The 19059-nt window shown below is 49.7% G+C and overlaps 1 protein-coding gene across 3 annotated transcripts in view; it reads right to left on the bottom strand.

Moving 5' to 3' along the window:
• Positions 1-4902: 4902 nt before the first annotated feature.
• LOC120533125 (nuclear factor 1 B-type-like) overlaps positions 4903-19059 on the bottom strand; it is a 127682-nt gene continuing 113525 nt past the window's right edge. For 2 of the 3 annotated variants that reach the window (XM_039759842.1, XM_039759841.1), the window contains exons 11-12: positions 9919-10007; positions 4903-5148 (exon numbers count right to left, since the gene is read on the bottom strand). In XM_039759842.1, coding sequence (XP_039615776.1) covers positions 5019-5148; positions 9919-10007 — 219 coding nt within the window. In that variant the 3' untranslated portion in view covers positions 4903-5018. The remainder of the gene's footprint in view (positions 5149-9918; positions 10008-19059) is intronic. The other variant, XM_039759843.1, reaches the window with a different exon arrangement.

Here is a 19059-nt window from a genome sequence, read left to right as displayed (position 1 = left end):
TTAGCCCTAGTGTGTGATTTGCAACAAGCCCAAAGTATCTGCTTGACAAAGAAAAGAAAAAAGGAAGGAAGGAAGGAAGGAAGGAAGGAAGGATGGAAAGAAAAGCAAAAAGAAAGAGCGAGCGGACTTGAGATGGCAGGCGGGCGGGCGCTCCCAGGACAGGAGCCCCGATCCGATGGCTTGCTTTGTTCCTGGAGAGTGTAAAAGTGCCACAAGACCCCCGAAGGATCGACCCTGCTGTGTAGCTGGCAAGCGGCTTCAAACTGACGGACTACGGGTTCTCTACGGAGATTCTAAAGAAACACACTGCGCTACGGTTTTCCTTGAAATATTAAGATCTTACAAGAAGACGGGATGCTCCGCCCGGCCACCCAGACGTCCGATATGAGCGAAGCGGCCCCCTCACATTCCGACCAAAACGAAAAATCAATCGATCGACCAAAAGCAGCGCCAAGACGCCGGTGGCATTTACAGGTGAACTCCACAGAGAGCGTGGGCTTCATCAGGCACTGCTCAGTGACTTTTTGGTAAACACGTCATTTGCTGGTTTGATTTTGCTCACTCGTTTACGCCACCCGCTGTCCCCTCGATGCCCACATCTCGTGAGCCACTGTCACTCAGGCAATTCTCGCTACTGCTCGTCTCTACGTGTACGACATTTCCAGAGAAACTACTCAGCCCTTAAAATAAAACGCCCACCCACCCCACCCTCCCACCCAAAAATAGAGAAACCATTGAAGAACAAACAAATTGAAAAAACAAAAAAGTACAAATTGACCATTTCCATCGTCTCCTCTTGTAACATTGTGTGCTATGGCATGGAAACAGTACAAAGAGCCAGCATGGCATCGGGTGCGCGCCTGGGGTACAGGGCAGAAAGTGCAAACTCGCTCGGCGGCCCCCCAATTCTGGCGATATTCATTGTAATACGGAAGCAGCAGTTCTCGCCACCCCCAGTAGGGGGGCACGGACCGTTCACCCGGGGTCACTCCCTGTCCGTCATGTTCATGCCGCAGCTCGTATGTGAAGGTACAAAATGATAAGAAGGAAAAATAAAGAATGAAACGTGGCACCGGCCGACTCCAAGTTCAAAGGCATGCTGTAGTCCGCCGTCGGAGCCGCCCATGCCCTGGCAGCGTGGCCAACAGCTACGCCCCCTCCAGAGCGACAGCGTCCAACCCGAACACCTCATCCCGCCGTGTGGCTCCGTCTCCCTAAAGACATTCGTTCAAATGTTCGGTCTGCCCATCGATGCCAAGCACCCTGCTACGTTGGTCATCATTCTGCTCACAAATGGGCACACTGAGACCATGCAGAGATGCCTCTACTCGCCCTTGGTGTTCAGTCCTGTGGACTCGTTTGACAAATGAGAGGTGACCCTCCGTCCCATAATGCCACCCAAGTCCCCTTCAAAGGCTTCTTCTCTCTTCCTTTTATCCAAGTCCCCCTCAGATGGTGAGCCAGCAGGGCATGTCAGACCAGGGCACAGTATTGCTACCCTTTGGCTCACCGCTGCTGCATTCGATTCTTGATTGCCCATGGTGGCACTGTCGAAGCTATGCCCCTTGGGACAAATAACTTGAATGTTTTGCTTAGTCCATGCACATTTTCGAACGAGCAGGTGCCAGTGATTTTACAGGGTTAAGAAGGTCACTTGCTCTCGGCTGAGCCCACCGATCAGACGACAAAGGGTTTAAATTCAGTAAGGCAACTGGACGATCCCCATTACTGCAATCATACTTGGGCTGGCAGTGGGCATGTAGCACTCCACTGACATTCAAAGTGCAGAGAGGCGGGATGTGCAAAAGGAACAGCAGGCTGCCTTGACTGGCATGGGCCTCATCGGGCACTTGGCTCAGAGTTTTCACATGATTGTCTGCGCTGCCAAGAGCTTGATGTTCCACATGCAGCAAGGTTAGCGGTCCGCACCTACTGTACGCAAGGCAGCACGCCGGCCTCATCGGAAAGCGATGGCTGGCAGGCGCGCACACTGGCTGGCTCTCGACTTCACTGTCATCGCTTTCAAGTGACGTTTCACTCGCCAGCGGAGGGCACGGCGTGGGGACTACAGCATCCTTCCATGAAGGGTCCGGCGGGCAGCCATTTCAAGACTCACCCTTCATTAGATACCAATGGCCGCCATGGATGGTTTTCTCCAGGCTCGTCTGAACACCTTCTAAGAACAAGAAGCGCCCAAGAAGAGCTCAAAGCGAGGAGCCTCCTTTCAGAATATAAATTATACTGGAGAGTTTTAACTCAAGTCCAGTTTTCCATGACATTAGTTTTTGGTAAAAAAAAAAAAAAAATCGCACACGCACCCCTTGAACATAAAAAAATACAAAAAATAGATTTTTGTTTTAATAAAAAAAGGGAACCCTTTACAAAAAAAAATATTTTAAAAAATCCAAGAAACAAAATGCAGAAAGGAAAGCCAGAGGTGTGCCATGTAAGAGGAGAGTGGGGCTGCCCGCGCTGGCCAGGGCACGGACCCCAACGTTTGCTGGCTATTGCTTTAGTGTCATCGCCTGCACGTTTCGGCTTCTCCTCTGCTGGTTTTGTTCCTTTCCACAAGCCATACGCAGTCCTGTCACTCAAAGCCGAGGCCCCGGAGGAGTCAGAACAAAAAAGGCAGAACAGTGCACATAGAACGGGGTGGCTTGGGTTCGAGTCAGAATAAGCAACTTGATGAAGAAGGAGAAGGGCGGCCCGACTTGAGTTCTCCAACGAGTCCCCGTACTGCCCACCCAACTGAGCGGCGACGAGCCAAGGCTTTCTGGCGGTGCCACCTCGTAAGTCACTGGGCCAAACGGCGAGCCACACGAGAAAAGTGCTGAAGGAACCCGAGGCGCTCCGGAGCAGAACAAAAAACAAAACGCCAAAGGATGACGAGCATCCCCTGCTAGTGCATTTAGAGAAGGCAGCCACGGTCATTGGGCTCGCCGGGCGAGGGTCCATATACTGACGCCTAAGACGGCACTTGATTTATTAAGGCATTTGCTTCTCTGGGTGCGAGGAGTGGAGTCCAAGGCGGCCGAAGAGAAGCTCGTCCGCCACCGTCGTCCATGCTTGGTCAGCCATCTTGTGTTGTGGAACTCAAGTCGGGGGCCACGTTCTCCTGTGAAAATGTGCTTCTCCGGGAATCGTGCTTGCACCCCAGGTGGGAAGTTAAAAGAAGGAACCGGCGTGTCACAGTAGACAGATCAGTGACTTTGCAGCCTGTATCAGGCCAAGGGTGCCCACTTCACAGCTAGGCTGCAAAGACGACAAATGACCCCCCCACCCCTCCCCCCCACTAGTAAAAAGACAAAAACACCCCCGTCCATGTCTCAGTACACAAAAAGGACCTCATCACGCTGCAAAAAAAGCAGCACCCACTTTGGTCAATTAAAAAAAAAAAACGACGACGACGACGACGACAGCGACAACAACAGACAGATAATCCGAAATCGCCGATCTCCGCTACCTCCAGACTAGCTTATGATAATCAGTACAGCTAAAAGCACTACCTACATAGGCAAAACTTGGTATTGCATAATCGTTATAAATCGGAAAAAAAAATCCCCAAAATATTAATTGGAAGATGAAGAAAGAAAAACAAAACAAAAAATAAAAACACCAAAAAATACTGAAAATAATGCTGGTTGATTAAAGTTTTAAACGGCAACTATACATAGCCATGATATGCATTATAAATGTGAGAGAAGGAATTAAATGCAGTTAAAAAACCAATGATGTCACAATTTTATCTGAGTACAAAATATCTTTTTATCATAAAAATGTTAATTTTTAAAATGGTAATAAATGCAGCAAAAAACAAGTGTAGTGACGTCTCTGTTAGATATTCAAAGGCAAGGCACGTAATGTGGACTAAATATCTGCGTGCAAATCACGATTATTGAAAAGAGTACTTTCTTTTTTTTTTTTTTCTTTTTATTTTACATACATGTTGTGTTCGGAGACGCAGAGGCGACATAACGGCAACCGAAGGGCATGTGCAGAGATTCCAATGTGGCGAGCGCTCTGCTCTCGTAGTGTCTCTGTAAACAGCAGCTTCACAAGCTCGTGGCGGCCACGCGGGCCGTGGACTCGTTTAGACACAAGGCGTGTGTGCGGGCGCGCGGGCGGTGCACGCGCACGCCGCCTCTCGTAATGCAGACCGCGCGCGCTCCTCGGCGGCTCAGTGTTTAAGTGCTATTCGTTTTCTACGGACTCTTTTGCACACTCGCTGCTCTGTCAAGCACAAACGTGTCAAACTCTACTCTCCCCCGTCAACCGAGGGTACAAACTTTTTTTTCTTTTTCTCCTTAAAAAAGGCAAACCTTTGATTACCCTCCATTTAGAGTCTCAGGGCTGACAGACTTGTATTGTTTTCCCTTCAGTATTCATTTTAAATTGCACTTGCCTCTTGGGTGTTTTCACGTTCAGTTTTTTTTTTTTTTTCTCTTTTCTTTTTTTTTACATTTTTTTTATCATCCTATATCAAAAATGTGTTGTTCAGAACACAGAAATGGAAAATAAAGTAGAACGAGTGAGGAGTTATCATCCTGTGAACTTTTAACCTGTGGGCCTGAATGCCTGTCCGAGACCAGCCAGATTACAATTTTTTTTTTAAATCCTCAGCAAAGGAAAGAGAAAAGGAAGAAAAAAAAAAACACAAAACAAAACAAAAAAAAAAACAACAAGAAGCCCCTCACAAAGCCCCGGGTTTTCAGCTTTGTTACTATGGAAATGTAGCAAATGATTCGGGGGCCCCCTCTGCAGACGACAGCTGATTTAGGTTGAAAAGAAGCTTCAAATTTGTGCTGCACGCTCGCCCACCTCGCCAGTGCTCTCCGCCATCAAGGCACTCAACTGGGGGAGCGGACTGACTGGTGCAGGACACTTGAAAAGTTTGGGGTTTTTTTGTTTTTGCAAACCCCCCCAGGGCTCTGACAGGGGTCCTCCCATGAAGACAATGGACAGGAGTTGCTTTGTATTGTTCAACTTTCCTCTGCTTCGGCTTTCTTGCTGGGCTGCCATCAGTTACTCGTCTCTGCTTGAAGGAAAGGCTCACCAATGATGTTTATGCTGTAATTCTGGACATTTGTTGGCAGAATCGGAGTCCCGTTCGACACTTGGAATGGAACTAAGCTCGCCCAGGTACCAGGACTACAAGACAAGAGAGAGAGAGAGAGAGAGAGAAGAGAGGAGACAAAAGGTAAAGCTGTAAGACCACCACACAAAAGGACCAGCCCCCCCATCCCATAACGCAACATGACATGACATTCACAAACCCCCACAATGCAATGCAGAAACCAAACTCTGGACAGGGCACCCAACTACTGCTGTGCCCACTCGCACTCACACTCACAGGGCCAATAAACTGTCTATGGAAACCCCCCAAAAAACCCACATATTTCTCTAAAATTCCCACCCACAATAACAAGGCGTGAGATTTAACCCCCAAAATGCTTAATCTGCTTGTCTGGCAACTACCATATCTTACAGCCCTGGCACTTGACAAGCCTCTGATTCTCTGAACTTTTACGGAACGAGAGCATTTGGGACAAAGCCAAGTTGAGGAGCAGCTCTTGCTGTCTGTTCAGCCAAGTGTGCCCTGGCGAGCCCAAGCATGGCATCCTCCATGGCCACTCCCTGTAAGACAGGAACCTGGTGGACAGGCAGGAGCTGCACTCCAAGTCTCAGCATACGACACAGCGGACCCTTTAAATCTGCTGAAAGGACAACCTCACAAAAGCCATGGTCATGCCAGCCCTGCCAGCTCCTTCGTGTTTTGCTTTGATGCTCATTTTTGCCATCGCCAGGTCCAGTGGACAACCATCCTTATCCACGTAAGTCAATTTAAGGGGGAAAATGGATTTGAAACCGACAATGTGGTGCTGACTTCTAGTCTACAAGCCAAAGACACAGCCGATGTCCTCGTGGGTCACTTTAACACCTCTGAATGCAGCTCAGCACAGAGAGCCCAGAAGGAGCAAGACAGCAAAACAGAAACACACACACACACACCGGCACTTTGGGCTCAACGTGGCACAGGCACACTGATGGACTACACGGGCTCAAAAAGGGACAGTCCCAAGCAGTCATGCATACACCAGATTAGTGGCCAGAGCGTCACACGGACGTGACAACCCCTGTGTAACACTGCAGAAACAGGGAGTTCTGAGGGCCCAGCAAATAAAAGCCACAAGACTGGCATAGCAGGGCTTTATTGGCACACCAGCTGTTCCCTGGCACCCTGTCCAGAGGCTTCTCCTGCTTCACCCCCGGTGCTGCCCGCGACCTGGAGCTAGACAGATGGGTTAGAAAGCAGACAGATAGACAACATGGCATTATGGGGCACCTGAAGGAGGAGGCCCCCGAGACGGTGAGGTCTGCCCAGGGTGATGTGGGCACTGCTGTATGCTGAGAACAGGCAGTACGAGCGACACGAGCCGAGGGCCAACATGACTGGACACACGTGAAACACTCCACGTTGGGCCTCTGCTGTCACTCACGGTCCCATTTCCAGATTCTCTATGATGGCACTGCCTAGTGCTCCTCCACCTGGGCTGCCCACCCGCTCAGATGGCAGCGTGCATGCAACGGACCTCTTGAATATTATGGGGGACGACAAAGAGCTCCTCTGTTGCTGTCCAATGGCCTGCGCCCCCAAGTCGAGTGGGGAATGGGGAGCCGCTTCATGTCATTCACCAGATACAAGCAAAAGACAAAACCACAATTGTCGATGGGAGGCGACGCGTCAACAGACGAGCTCGTTGTTGTTGGGTTGCCGTCCTCGTGCGTGTGTGCGTTGAATAATTAGGCAGACGCAAAACCTCGAGTCTAAATACCTGTCCGCACAATCGCCCCTTTCTGCTGGGAGATTAGGCTGCAGGCTCGGAATTCTGTCAGCAAAGCCCAACGCCAACAAAACGGCCTTTGTCTTGGCAAAAAGCTGGAAATAAAGACGAGAAGACCAGGGCAACGCTGAAAAGGCTCTGGGAGGGGAGGACGGGTGTGCGCGCGAAGTGAGAGCCGGCGAAGGTCGGGATGTGAAGCAGGCCTTTGATTTGCTCCCACTGACTCACTCGCGCATGCTAAAGCGCCTCCGACGGGCCACGGCAGACTTGCGATCCAAGAAGACACTTTGTGGCCATCGCGAAACACAAGACGCCCGCCGCTCTCTTTTGGATGGCGTCCCAGTGGGGTTCAAGTCAGGGGTGGTGCCGATCGAATTTCGGAGCTGCGCTTCTGCTCTCGCCCTTCAGCATTCACTGGAGTGGCAGCAGTGATCTGACAGGAAACGGCAGATTAAGTTTTTCCTACCTAACAGAACAAAGAGTACAGTGAGCGGGCAAGCGCTTTTACTCCAGAGCAGGAACTTTTCTAATCCTGCTGGAATCTGCAGGACCGCTTAGGGCAAACAAAACAAAAAAAAAAAGAAGAAGAAGAAGAGGAGGAGGAAGACGAAAGGGGCGCCTTGCCTTTGGTTATCGTCTCTGGGCCTTGTCTCCCTCTTTCTCTGTCTTTGCATTCCCAGAGACTTGTTTAATTATGTGCAAAGCGGGGACTCCTCGACAGCCGGGGACCATTGTTCCCCTCGTCCCGTGTCCCAAAAGTTCAAGTTCAGCCTGCCATTACCTCATGTCTGGTTTCCAAGGGATACCAGACGGCTTGAGACGTGACCACCACTACAGAGAAAACAAACAGCTTTCTTCACGCTTGGCCTGCCTTATCGATTCCTACGTAAACCTGCACCCCTCCCCCCCCCCCTTTCAAGTATGCGGCATGGTTAATTTAGGGATTAAGTTCCAAATTAGATTATCTAATGGCATCTTAATGGATTGCTGACCCACTTCCTGTGGAACGGCAGCGTGCGCGTCTGGCCGCAATTCAATTAAGGTGCAAGGAAGAGCTCACGAGACACTTGACGAGTTGAGAACGAGGAAGAAAAGTGCAACTATATTAGCATATCAAAGGGCATCGCCAGCACTGGCACGGAGATCCACACAGACCCAGGTCACGGGCACGCACAGCGGACGGCTGGTCAGCACACACACATGCGCCACAAGTCACACACCAAGGGGCACCGAGGGCAGGTACTGCAGGGGCAACCCAAAAAAAAAAAAACCCAAATCAAAAGTGAGCTGAGCCTTTGAGCTCCTCATGAAGCCGGCGGCACTAAGGCAGCACGGAGACGTGAAAAAGGAGCTCGACTTTTACTTATTGGAAAAAAAAAAAAAAAGAAAGAAAGAAAAAGGAAAAGTTCGGCCCCCTGAGCTACTGGCTGGGAAGGAAATCGAGTATGCCGAGAATAAACGCTCCCTAGGAATCCTGCAAGACCAGCTGGTGTGCTGCTCCTTTCTGTGTCAAGATAACAAACCCAAGGCAGGAAACGCTGACCTGCTACTTCTGCCAAAATCGAGCCCAGCAGAAAAGTTAACTCTTGGAGGGCAGCACTGGAGCCGCTTCAGATGCTCAGCTGCATGCACTTGGTCTGCGGTGACATTGTGCCAGTGTCTGGCGCACGTTGGCAATGTCATCACGTTGATAGACACCGCCGCTCACATACCGGACGTCGCTAGCCCAAGGACTTTGGCCGAACAGAAGTGGGTTCAGAAAAGAACAAAATGGATTAAACTGACTGCAGATTGGCACTCGTGAGTTGAGAAAACTTAGGGCAAGAGTGAAATGTGCCACACAAGAAGAAAACTTCTGGCTTTCCCTGACGTGGACAGCAAGCTGGGTCTGTGTGTGTTGCCGATTGCCTACGGCTGGCTGCCGACTGCCAACAAAGCCTTTGACTTCTTCTGATGACTGTGACCTGACAAGTGCCAGTCCTGCGCCACCTGGACACATTGCAAAAAAGAGCAAGTGAGGGGAAATGACAGAACGTAAGTACGTGTGCCACCTTAAACTGGCTGCCTAGTAGGACTCGCTCTCATGGCCACACTCCTGGAACGCCTCTCTCACCGAGGCTGACCAAAGAGCCCTCCAATGAGCCATTCTGGACTGACGCTGTCATCATTCGAGTCAATGCCACTCACAGATTCAACTCTACCGTTAGAAAAATGGCAGCAGATGCGCTTGGTGGCCAAAGCTGCCAGTCCTTCTCAAGTTAGAAAATGGGTTTGTCAGGGCCTACGAGTCACTGGATTTGTAAACGGAATTTCGCTTAATGGAATTCAGGAAAAAAAAAAAGTCACAGCTCTGAGAAGACGAGGATTTTTGCAATTGAGGCCAAAAGCACATTCCCTAAAGTCAGCATTGCCTCCCAGCCAAAGAAACGTCTCGGAGGAATTTTTGAGATTACAGTATTGCCAAAGAATGCAGCATCACATCTAAAGAGCGGCCGAGGCACAGCAGCCAATGGGACGATGGCAAAGTGAGGAGGCCTACCGTGGCGAGTGACGGTTGAGGACATTAGTTTGACCCAAGACCCCAAGGGTGTCGCCGCACACACTCAGTACCACAGACGAGACACAGCCGGCTTGTCCAGGGTGACGCTAGTCAGACAGGCATGCCAAGGACTGCACAGTGGAGGCATCAGTGACTGGTGCTATGGCTTAGGGCACAGCAGGCTAAAGGTGACCAGTGGCAGAGTGACCGGGACGTCAGAGCCTACGCAGAGAGAGTTGACGTGAACGTGGGACGGCCCGACTGCGGTGCTCAAAACACGCCAGCGGTTAGGGAGCGGGTTTGACCTCAGCCGGACCCTAGGCTTGTGGACACAGTCGCAGAGAACATCAGCCATGTTAGTGGAAGGAGTCAAAGAGAAGAGGGGCGGGCAGGCAAGCAGGCAGGCAGGCAGGCAGACAGACAGACAGACAGACAGACAGACAGACAGACAGACAGACAGACAAAGAGACGAGACACAGAGGGGAGGAACAAACACAGCGGGGAACTTCATAGATTTGGAAAGAATGAAAATGTTACCTTTGCCAAGTAATCCCCAAAGTATCCTCACTGGCACTGGAGTATAAATGCCTGCTGTTTTGATTCATGGTCCAGTCACAAATCCTCAGCTGTCAATTAAAACCTAACGGTCAGACATGGGTCGAGCACAACTCTACCTTTCATTTTTATCATGCATGCATGCAATGAGAAGGACTCTCTCCTTCCCTACTGGCAATGGCCGAGCGCCCCTTTGCACTTTGACTCTCGGCTGCTGCCCTGGATAGTTCACAATGAAACATGCAGTCACATTAGTAATTGTCACCTGACCTGCAACAAAAGAGATGTTAGTACACAAGTTAAAGGAGGCCATGCACACGCCAGGGAGGGCTCTGTCTGTCAGTCTGTCTCGTCAGCGCCAAAGCCAGGGGGTGAATGTCCCACCGAGGTCCACCTGGAACTCCATCCGGCTCGGCTCTGATGCTGGCATTTGTGTGTGCTTGGAACGTTGACTTTTATACGCTGAAATGAAAGGTGACATGAAAGGTGCTTAGCCGGATGGACGGGCGTTGTGAGCGGATGTGCTTACGAGCAGCGGCAGGCAGGCAGGCAGGAGGAACATGGACATCACTCAGCGTGACTCTGGTGGGTCAGGCGATGAAGGAAACCATGGCACTGGGCTCAGTGCCAACACGCCAAACAAGATGGCGAATCGTAGCGATGCCACGGTGGCCCAAAGATTTCCACTGCCTTCATTAAGCCTACCCTCACAGCAGCGGGTGTAAGGCAGGAGCCCAACTGTTCCGTGATGATTTAGCGTCGCCAGGAAACTCCAGACAAGTCCCTCTGCAAGGCAGCCCATCCTCATCATCTCATTACATCCATTTTCTGAATTTGTGTTTCCTACTGCAGGACTGCTGGCCACTCAAACACATTCTAATAACACGGGGACAAGACGGGGAAAAAAAACTCGGTAGGTATGCCAAGCTGCACTCCTGGGAAATGCCCATAAAAAAATCATTCTGTAAGGACCAGCTGTCACCGGATGCACATTACTGAGGGATTCTGGGAACAATGAGCGATGCTAAACACTGGGAAGTGACATTCATCAAAGCTGTGTCACAGTAAAATGCAAAATTATTTTATATTCCACAAAAACAATTCGTGGAGCAAAATAAATGTTACCAAAAGATTCTTCAAGGTAAACAACAGCAACAACAACAGAATACACATTTCATTTCTTAATCAATAATGCACACCAATCAAAGAAAACCTCCCATTATAACAACTCTCTGGCAGTGCCAATCAAGCAGAGGGCATCTCTTGGGGCCGTGGAAGGAAACTCGAGTGTTTGGAGCGAATCGCATGAAGGCCAGGCTGTCAACGGTCCAATCGCTGCTCACTATGCCAGTGAAGGACCATCGTCAGTGTCAGCTGCCTGTTAATGTGAAACAACAACAAACTGGCCAGTAGATACGACGGGGAAACCAAGTCTGTCGGGCATCTTTGCGGTTCCTCTACTTCATCGGACCGAGTAGCTTCTCTACAGTCTTTAAAGCACAAATCCTGGCCACTCGCTGGCAGGCCCACGTGACCATCCGCCATCGTCATGTCTGGGCTTACAAACCGACGACAAGTGACAAGTTCTTGAAAAGTTCATTTCTTCTGATAGGCAAAAGCAGAAAGACTCCTGCCATCTTAGAGTGTTAGCTGAATGGAAAGCCCTGGAAATGAAGAAGTAAAGATACGACGCCTACCATTACGGCAAGGTGCGCACAGACCCTTCACAAACGGCCATCTCACCTGGTCGGCGTCCACACACCTGCTGTCCCTCAGTATTTTACCCACTTACAGCACAGGGCCCCTGGCTGTGAACATGCTAACCGGGCTGTGCTAGCGGACCTTAACGGCTCTCCTTCATGTCCCGTACCGCCGTGTGACTTTCCGACCAATCACTCACCACCCAGCCAGCACTTCACCTTCTGACTTTGTTCCCAAGCCTCATCATATTCGCCATTGAAGCCCTGCACTTACTGGCTAAGCTGTACTTACATTGACGGGCACGCAAGTGACACGCCAAGAAGGGTGACATAATGTGGCAGCCAAAACATTCTACTTTCAAAATAAACACACATGGTGGCAAAGGAGGGCAGCACCACAGACGCCTTTACATTGACAACAATGCCAAGTCAGTCAGCCTTCACTGCAGCAATGCCAACAGCGCACTTCACACCAATTGGAACGGAAAGCCAGACAAAGGCACACATCAAAAAAAGGAGGAAGGCACACATCTGGCAGTGACTCGCCAGGCCAATCCTCCTGGGTGTACGTCATGTCAAGCCTGGTATTACCATCTTTCTTTCTTTTTTGAATGTAATCCCTGACGGAGCTCAAGAAAGCCACTCATTCAGGGTCACCCATGGCCAACAGCTTTCGAGCACAACACAAAAAGGGACCCGATAACAGTAGAGGTCAGCCCACATGACATGCGCGTCCACATCAGAGGCCGGACTGGCTGTCCAGCTGGGCACACACAGCACTGCTACCGAAGCTTTCGTCTTGTACAGCCGGACCGGATACTGTGCACATGGAGCTGGCATGTCCTCTCCGTGCTGGTTTAGCTCCCACTAGGACACACAGGTGACGCGCACCTACAGTATGTGACGATTCCAGACCGAGGGCATCTGCACGTGAGTGGACTGTGCAATGGACCGGTGGCCCCGCCAGGGCTGTCTCTTGACTTGTGCCCAGTGCAGTTAGGATTGACAAAAGAGACCCTCCGTCCCCTCCACCACTGGGAATCGGATTCAGTGGTTCAGAGGATGTTGTGTTCTGGTCCATTTAAACTTGATGTGGCCAGCTGGTCTCCTCTGCAAATCCCTCAATGGGCAGAATGGTAGGACTTGCTAAACGTACTCTGGCGCTCTGCCAGGCTTCTACTGAAGGCGCGTTCACACTCACACTCCTGAATCAAAGCAGACCACATCCATCCACTCCTCCAGCTCAGGCTCGTGCCGACAGAAGGAGTCGACCTGCAGGGGTTAGCTCACATGGGCCAGCCGGTGGGAGGCATCACTTCATGCCAGTTTTGATGCCATCATTTCGAAATTCACAGCCAGGCCCAAAAACAACTTGAAAGCTGCTACTCTGTTTTAACAGACAGGCACAGATGACAAACTTGTGTGCAAAAGCCGAGAGCGGCACAAGTGACAAGCGTGATGTCGACACTTCCGTGGCCAAGATTGTTTAAAAGTGCATTAGTCACTGAGCCTTCAGCATTGTGCCAGCTTGCACATGCCGCCATAGTAACATTGGAAAGCCACAAGTGGACTCCTGCCAAGCTGAGATTAACTTCACATAAGATCCTGTTCTCCTTTAAAAGCAGCGCTAGCAGACAAGATAAAAAATGGCCGCAATCGCATTCCTCACTGAAGCCCGTTTTTAATGAATTTGCCATCTGCCGCTTTCTGCTCTGGCCTCGTCTCTTTGAAAGAATGGAGGCCAGGAAACCGTGGGAAGATGGGAGAGGAGTTAGCAGCGAACAAAACGCACCGATCAAGCCGGCTTGCACTGGGTACCCATGAAGATTCTTTCCCTGGCACAGACTCCTTAAAGAGGTTAGGCCACCTCGGCCTACCAGGCTCCCTCTGTCCTCGAATGCTGCCACCTGGACCTTACTTACATCGGGCAGTCCTGCTCTACTGCAGTGTGCCAACTGGGTCCCATATGGCACAATCAAGAATGGGTCTGATACTTCAAAATGATGCAGGTTGAAGTTTCAGTTCTTCCAAGTGTGACGTTGGTGCTCGTGCCTCCACTCATTGCTTTCACCAACTCTATGGCCTGTCCAGTCCACAATGCCAACAGATCTGTAAAGATGGACGACGAATGGCACGCGATGTGTACTGTGTCTCAGAGTTCATGAGACTGGCAGCATGACCAGTGACTAAAGCCAAGATTGAAGTCTGACATTACCCTACTCAAGCCACCTCGTCTGTATTCCCTTCAAGTTCAGAAAACCTGGCCAAGTAACAAGGTTTGGGTATCGCAGTAATAAGGAGAGCGCCACCTGTGCTTGTCAACACCAGCACTGTCATCCAACATGAAGTACTCATCACACGAAGACAAGGGGTGAACACAAAGGCTCAAAAAGGGCCTTGAACCCCAACACTTGTTCATTCCTACAACCATCTACCAGCAACATCACCAGTACCCTGGACTCAAGAACATCGAGGACCCTGCACTCGGACTTCACTTACTGTATTCTCTAATCTGTCCACACTGGAGTTCAGAGACGCCCCCTGACAATAAGCATGGCTTTCTCTCTGTGGGTGCTAGCAGGCCCATGCCATTCCTTCTGCCATCTGCATGACTGGCAATCCTTCACATCAGCACTGACAGGATCACTCAGTCCTCAGACGGCTACTGACTACCTCTGGGGTCCACGTTCCCAGGTAGCCTCCCTCATCCTGGTGCCACATAGCACAGTTTTACCGTAGTTCTTAGTAATTCTGTTTGGACACAATGTGCGACGTTCAGGACCTGTGAAGAATGTGAGAGGGCCAAACTGGCAGACAGCACGAGTGAGAAGCAGCAGAGGACAAAGACAAGCAAAAGCCAAAGACGTCTAAGCAAAAAAGACAACAAGCAAAGGTCCAAGTGCTACTGGTAACATTTGAAGAAAGAGCCAAATTCAAGCATGTGCTGAAAATGGCTGCCACCATCCTTATACTGTATACAGTAAGTGACACATGTCATGGATGTGACAGTGGGGAGCGCACCATGCTGCCTACCACCAAAACAAGAAAAGTGCTGCATTTAGGTCACTAAGCAGAATGAAAATGCAAAAAGCCACATGGGGAGCAAAGGCGTAGCCACAAAGGCACCTCAGATCACTCACTCTGGTATTCTTGTGCCTGCCATCTTCTCTCGATATTCAGTGAATTGTTAAGTGTTGTCTACGGGATTCCAAGAGAGAGGCCTGCGCTCATAAGGACAGCGTTTGTCAGCGTTTAATACGAGAAGACGGAGTTGTATTGTACCTAAGGCAATGTGGACGGACAAGGAAACCCAGTGTTTATGGGCAAAACAAAAGAACAGTTGAGAAAATGGGCCAAAATCTCAACCAGTAAATGAAAGGAACACCGAATGGTCCAATAAGTTAAAATAAAAGTTTACCAAACAGCAATCAACAGCTCAAAGCACCACTTGTTGTTGTTATAATCTGGATGAGCCCCACCATCTTTAATAAGCCACAACCACATGACTGGCAATGGGCATCGTTAGTAGAAACAATATGGCTCTAGCTAAGAAAAATACCCACAAAGGAGCAACTATAATAAAGAGCAGCAGAAAACAAAAGAAAATTGCATCACAAAATCACTAATAGCAACGTTAACAATTATTCACAACAATAAAGACATAAAGAGAATGCACAAAAATAATCATTGGGCCAATCCCCCCCTTTAAAGGGTGACAGTCGTGTTTCTCTATCCTTTAATCTCAAAAAGTCCTCTTTCACGTGAAGCGGTTTTGTGCCAATCGATAGAAAAGGGCAGAGTGGTGATGCTCCAAAACCCATGAGCCCATTGGAGTTCCTCCACCAGCCCAGTACCAAGCCAGTGATGCCAGCGGTCCTGTCTCTTCTATGCCTTTATATGAAGACGGCTTAACTGCTTTACAACTCGATCCTTTCAAAGCTCCCACACTTCTCGATGAGCTCCATGCTGAGTAATGTGTGGTCAGAGATGACTACAGCCTGCCACATACAACTGCAGGACAAGAACTTCTAATGAATGAAAAAGGCAGTCAGTGAAGTTGCCAGTCTTGACTTGACGTTTGCTTCAGTGCAGGTGCATTCTGGTCTTTTAGTTGTGAGCTGCACTCTTGACGTTGAAGGCCTAAAAGTGTGTCACACACAGAAACAGACAACCTGAGTGAAACCAAAGCAGAAACAATTGACATAAGGCTCACCACGTGACTCTGAGTCACAGCACATGTCACACTACCCGACCTCGTTCCCTGCAGGATTTCAGTTTGCTCGACTTGCTTGTGACTTTTCGGCAGTTTCAAACTCCAAACATATCACCAACTGGTCGCATTTTGACAGCCAATCGTATGCTGCCTGACTCCCGAGTGTCTGTACGAGAACTGGTCGCAGGTCTGGGGAGTCCCACTTTCGCTAAAACACACAACATGCCTTGCACTTTGCAGAGCACTAGGACTGAGTTGCAGGGGACATCAGTTATGCTGTCACAATGCACGGCTCACCAAGATTATATAAATGAAGGCTTTTGCTGGAACTCAATGGGCCGACGTGTGGGGAGACAGAGGACCTGAACCTGCTGGCACCTACGAAGCGAGGATTGAGCAGCGAACTACGAAAGGCACAACAGCACTCCTGTCGCGGGCCTCGGTCAGTACTCAGAGGTAAGGTGAACTCAGGCCTTAAAACGCAAGGTTTGTAGATAGGGAGACGCAGGCAGACGAGTTTATTTGTACCCAGGGGGAGGTTTGGCTCTTTACAGAACAAAAGAAAGAAAGAAACAAACACACACACCAGCAGGAACATTAAAAAGAAGTGGCCGGGGAGAGGGAAGTCTGGGCATCTCTGCTCAAGCTGCTGCCCCTGCGACCCAATCTTGGATAAGTGGAAGAGGATGGATGGATGGATTACAAAGAAAGAAAAGTGCTGACTTTGCTGGATGTATTGCTGTCGGTACAAAGGAGACGCCACAGCATTTCTTGACACACTTCTGCTGCAGAATTTTTTGGTGAGTCAGAGAAAGGATGTGCATTGATAATAAAGGCACTCCGGTTTGTTTTAATTCTCTCCCTCCCTATGACCTCCAGGGTGGTGGGTCCAAAAAGTGTCCCGCTCGGTAGGCATCTCTTGAAGTGAGGTTACCAGCCCAGCACACCCCACTGGCCAACACAGAGTTGTAGAAGATGTGAAGGATGTCACCTCCCACATTAAAGGAGTGTAGCCTCCTAAGATAAAGGAGTGCACTCTGTCCTTTCTTCTCTGGTTCTTCTATGTTCTGAGACTAGTCCAACCCGTCATTAATGTGGACCACCTGTACATCCACCCACCCCTTGACTAGTGTCCAGACACAGACTGTCATGAAGACCTTTGAGAGACTATATAAGATCTCTTGTGGTGACCACCTGGACCCGATGCAGCTTGCCTACTGGAGTGGAGGATGGCATTATTGGTCTGCTCCACAAGGCTTTTCCTCACCTGGGCCAAGCTGGCCACACTGTCAGGATGACAGATTTTGATTTCTCCAGGACTTTGAACACCATCCAGCCATCCCTGTTAAGGGATTAACTCTGAGATATGCAGGTGGAGGAGTCTATGGTCTCCCGGATAATAGACTATCTGTTGGGTAGACCACAGTTTGTACGATGACACGTGTGACACCGCAAAGAGACAGAAGCAGAGTGAGACACATCCTCTTGTATGGTAGGCCTATCACATGTGCAGCAACTAATCACCAAGCTACAAAAACACAGCGCAGATGCACCGTCAGTTCTGAAGGATCACATCCACAGGTCCAATCACAACATCCTGAACTGAAGAGGAACCTCAGGACCAGGAGAGAAGGGAAGTCAATAAAGTGGCGAGAGTCTGAAGCCAACGGAATGAATAAACCTAAACAGGAAAACGGAAGGTCAAAGTGCTAATCAAACTCTTAGATTTCCTATAATCACACCCAATGTTTCTGATCTACAAACATGGCCATCGAAGTTACTGCGCCCTCATCTTAAAGAGGGGCACAGTGATGACGTCACACATGTGGCAGCCACTAAGCGTCACAGCCAACAGCAATACATTTGGCTCAATGAATTAAAACCCCTGAAGGGCGCCGTCTGCAACCAAAACTCTACCTAAAATGGTGCTGTGGGGACGTCACAAAAATAACAATACATTTCTTTAAATATCACAAGGCACTGGACTGCGTTTAAATAAAACAAAAGATGTGCCAAAAAGTCCGAGCTCCTAATGTCATTCTACTCGGACCACTGTGTCAGCCAGCTGAATGTCACTGCAGGAGTGACCCCTCCTTTCCGGGGTTGTGGGGGCTTTCTGGCAGCCAGTGATGCAGGTCAGGAGCCAACCTTAGACAAGCGACCCTGGACAGTACCCATAGAGAGGGGTGCCAGTCCATCACTGGGCACTCAACTCAAATGATCTGCACTAGACTGCTGCGTGTAAGCAAGCCATGGTGGACAAAAACACAAATGAACAAGAAGACGGAAAAAAGATGGAAAAGGAGTGCAAAATATGCACATGGAATCAGAGGTCTACACGTGGAAATCACCCGCAGCCCACTGAAAAAACTAATTGTTAGTTAAGAATTTGTAAGACGCTCCAAATGTGACCACGCACCACCTTCACTGGCTTCCAAAGTGAAGAAAAAGAAAGCTTGTAATTACGCTGTGGAGGGATGAGCCCAAAATAAAGCCCTGTAATTATTATTTAGCATCATGCACATGTCATCAATTACGACTCGGGCCTCCACATTTAGAAGGAGCTGCTACTTCCTCCACCCCTCATTCCACTGGCAGGCGAGTGCCCAGCTGACAGCCAGTATCCATGGCACTCAGTGACACAGCGAGCAGCCACGTCACCTCAGTTCAGGCTTGGCGCAGAGGAGATGGCAGCAGTGTCCATCAGTGGTACTGAACAGCGTCATGGAGCATCGGCGATGCAAGCAGTGTGTGCCCTCTCACAGTGGATATGGACACAAATGTCTGGTCGCATCTTGGCATTTCTATGTATCTCTAGAAGCCAAGGCGAAAGGCGCTACATTGACAGGACTGTCTAGGAGGTGCCCTCCTCTCATGTGAGGATTCAGATGTGGACAAACGTAAAGAAACCTCAGATGTTGTGGGACTAAGGAAACTGGAAGAGACCTTGTCCACAAAGGTCAGCGAGCAGATGAGACATGATGGGCAGGTACTCACTGCTTAAAATGAACAGGAGGACCCTGACAAGGGGTTCTGCAGCACTGGGTGACAGGCAGGAGGCAGCTCTTTCTGGTGCACCAGTTCATCTATCACAATGCCAACAAACCTAACCTGTGTCACACTGCCACCTGCGGTTAAAATAAGGACATCATGCCACTTGTGTGCCATAAAAGATGACTCTAAGGAGATGGCTGGCCAACCTGGGTGAAC

Source organism: Polypterus senegalus, chromosome 7, assembly GCF_016835505.1.
Source record: "Polypterus senegalus isolate Bchr_013 chromosome 7, ASM1683550v1, whole genome shotgun sequence".
In the NCBI taxonomy this organism is placed as follows: Eukaryota; Metazoa; Chordata; class Cladistia; order Polypteriformes; family Polypteridae; genus Polypterus; species Polypterus senegalus.
Note: the sequence above shows the minus strand (reverse complement) of the source record. Positions and strands in the feature narration are given on the sequence as shown.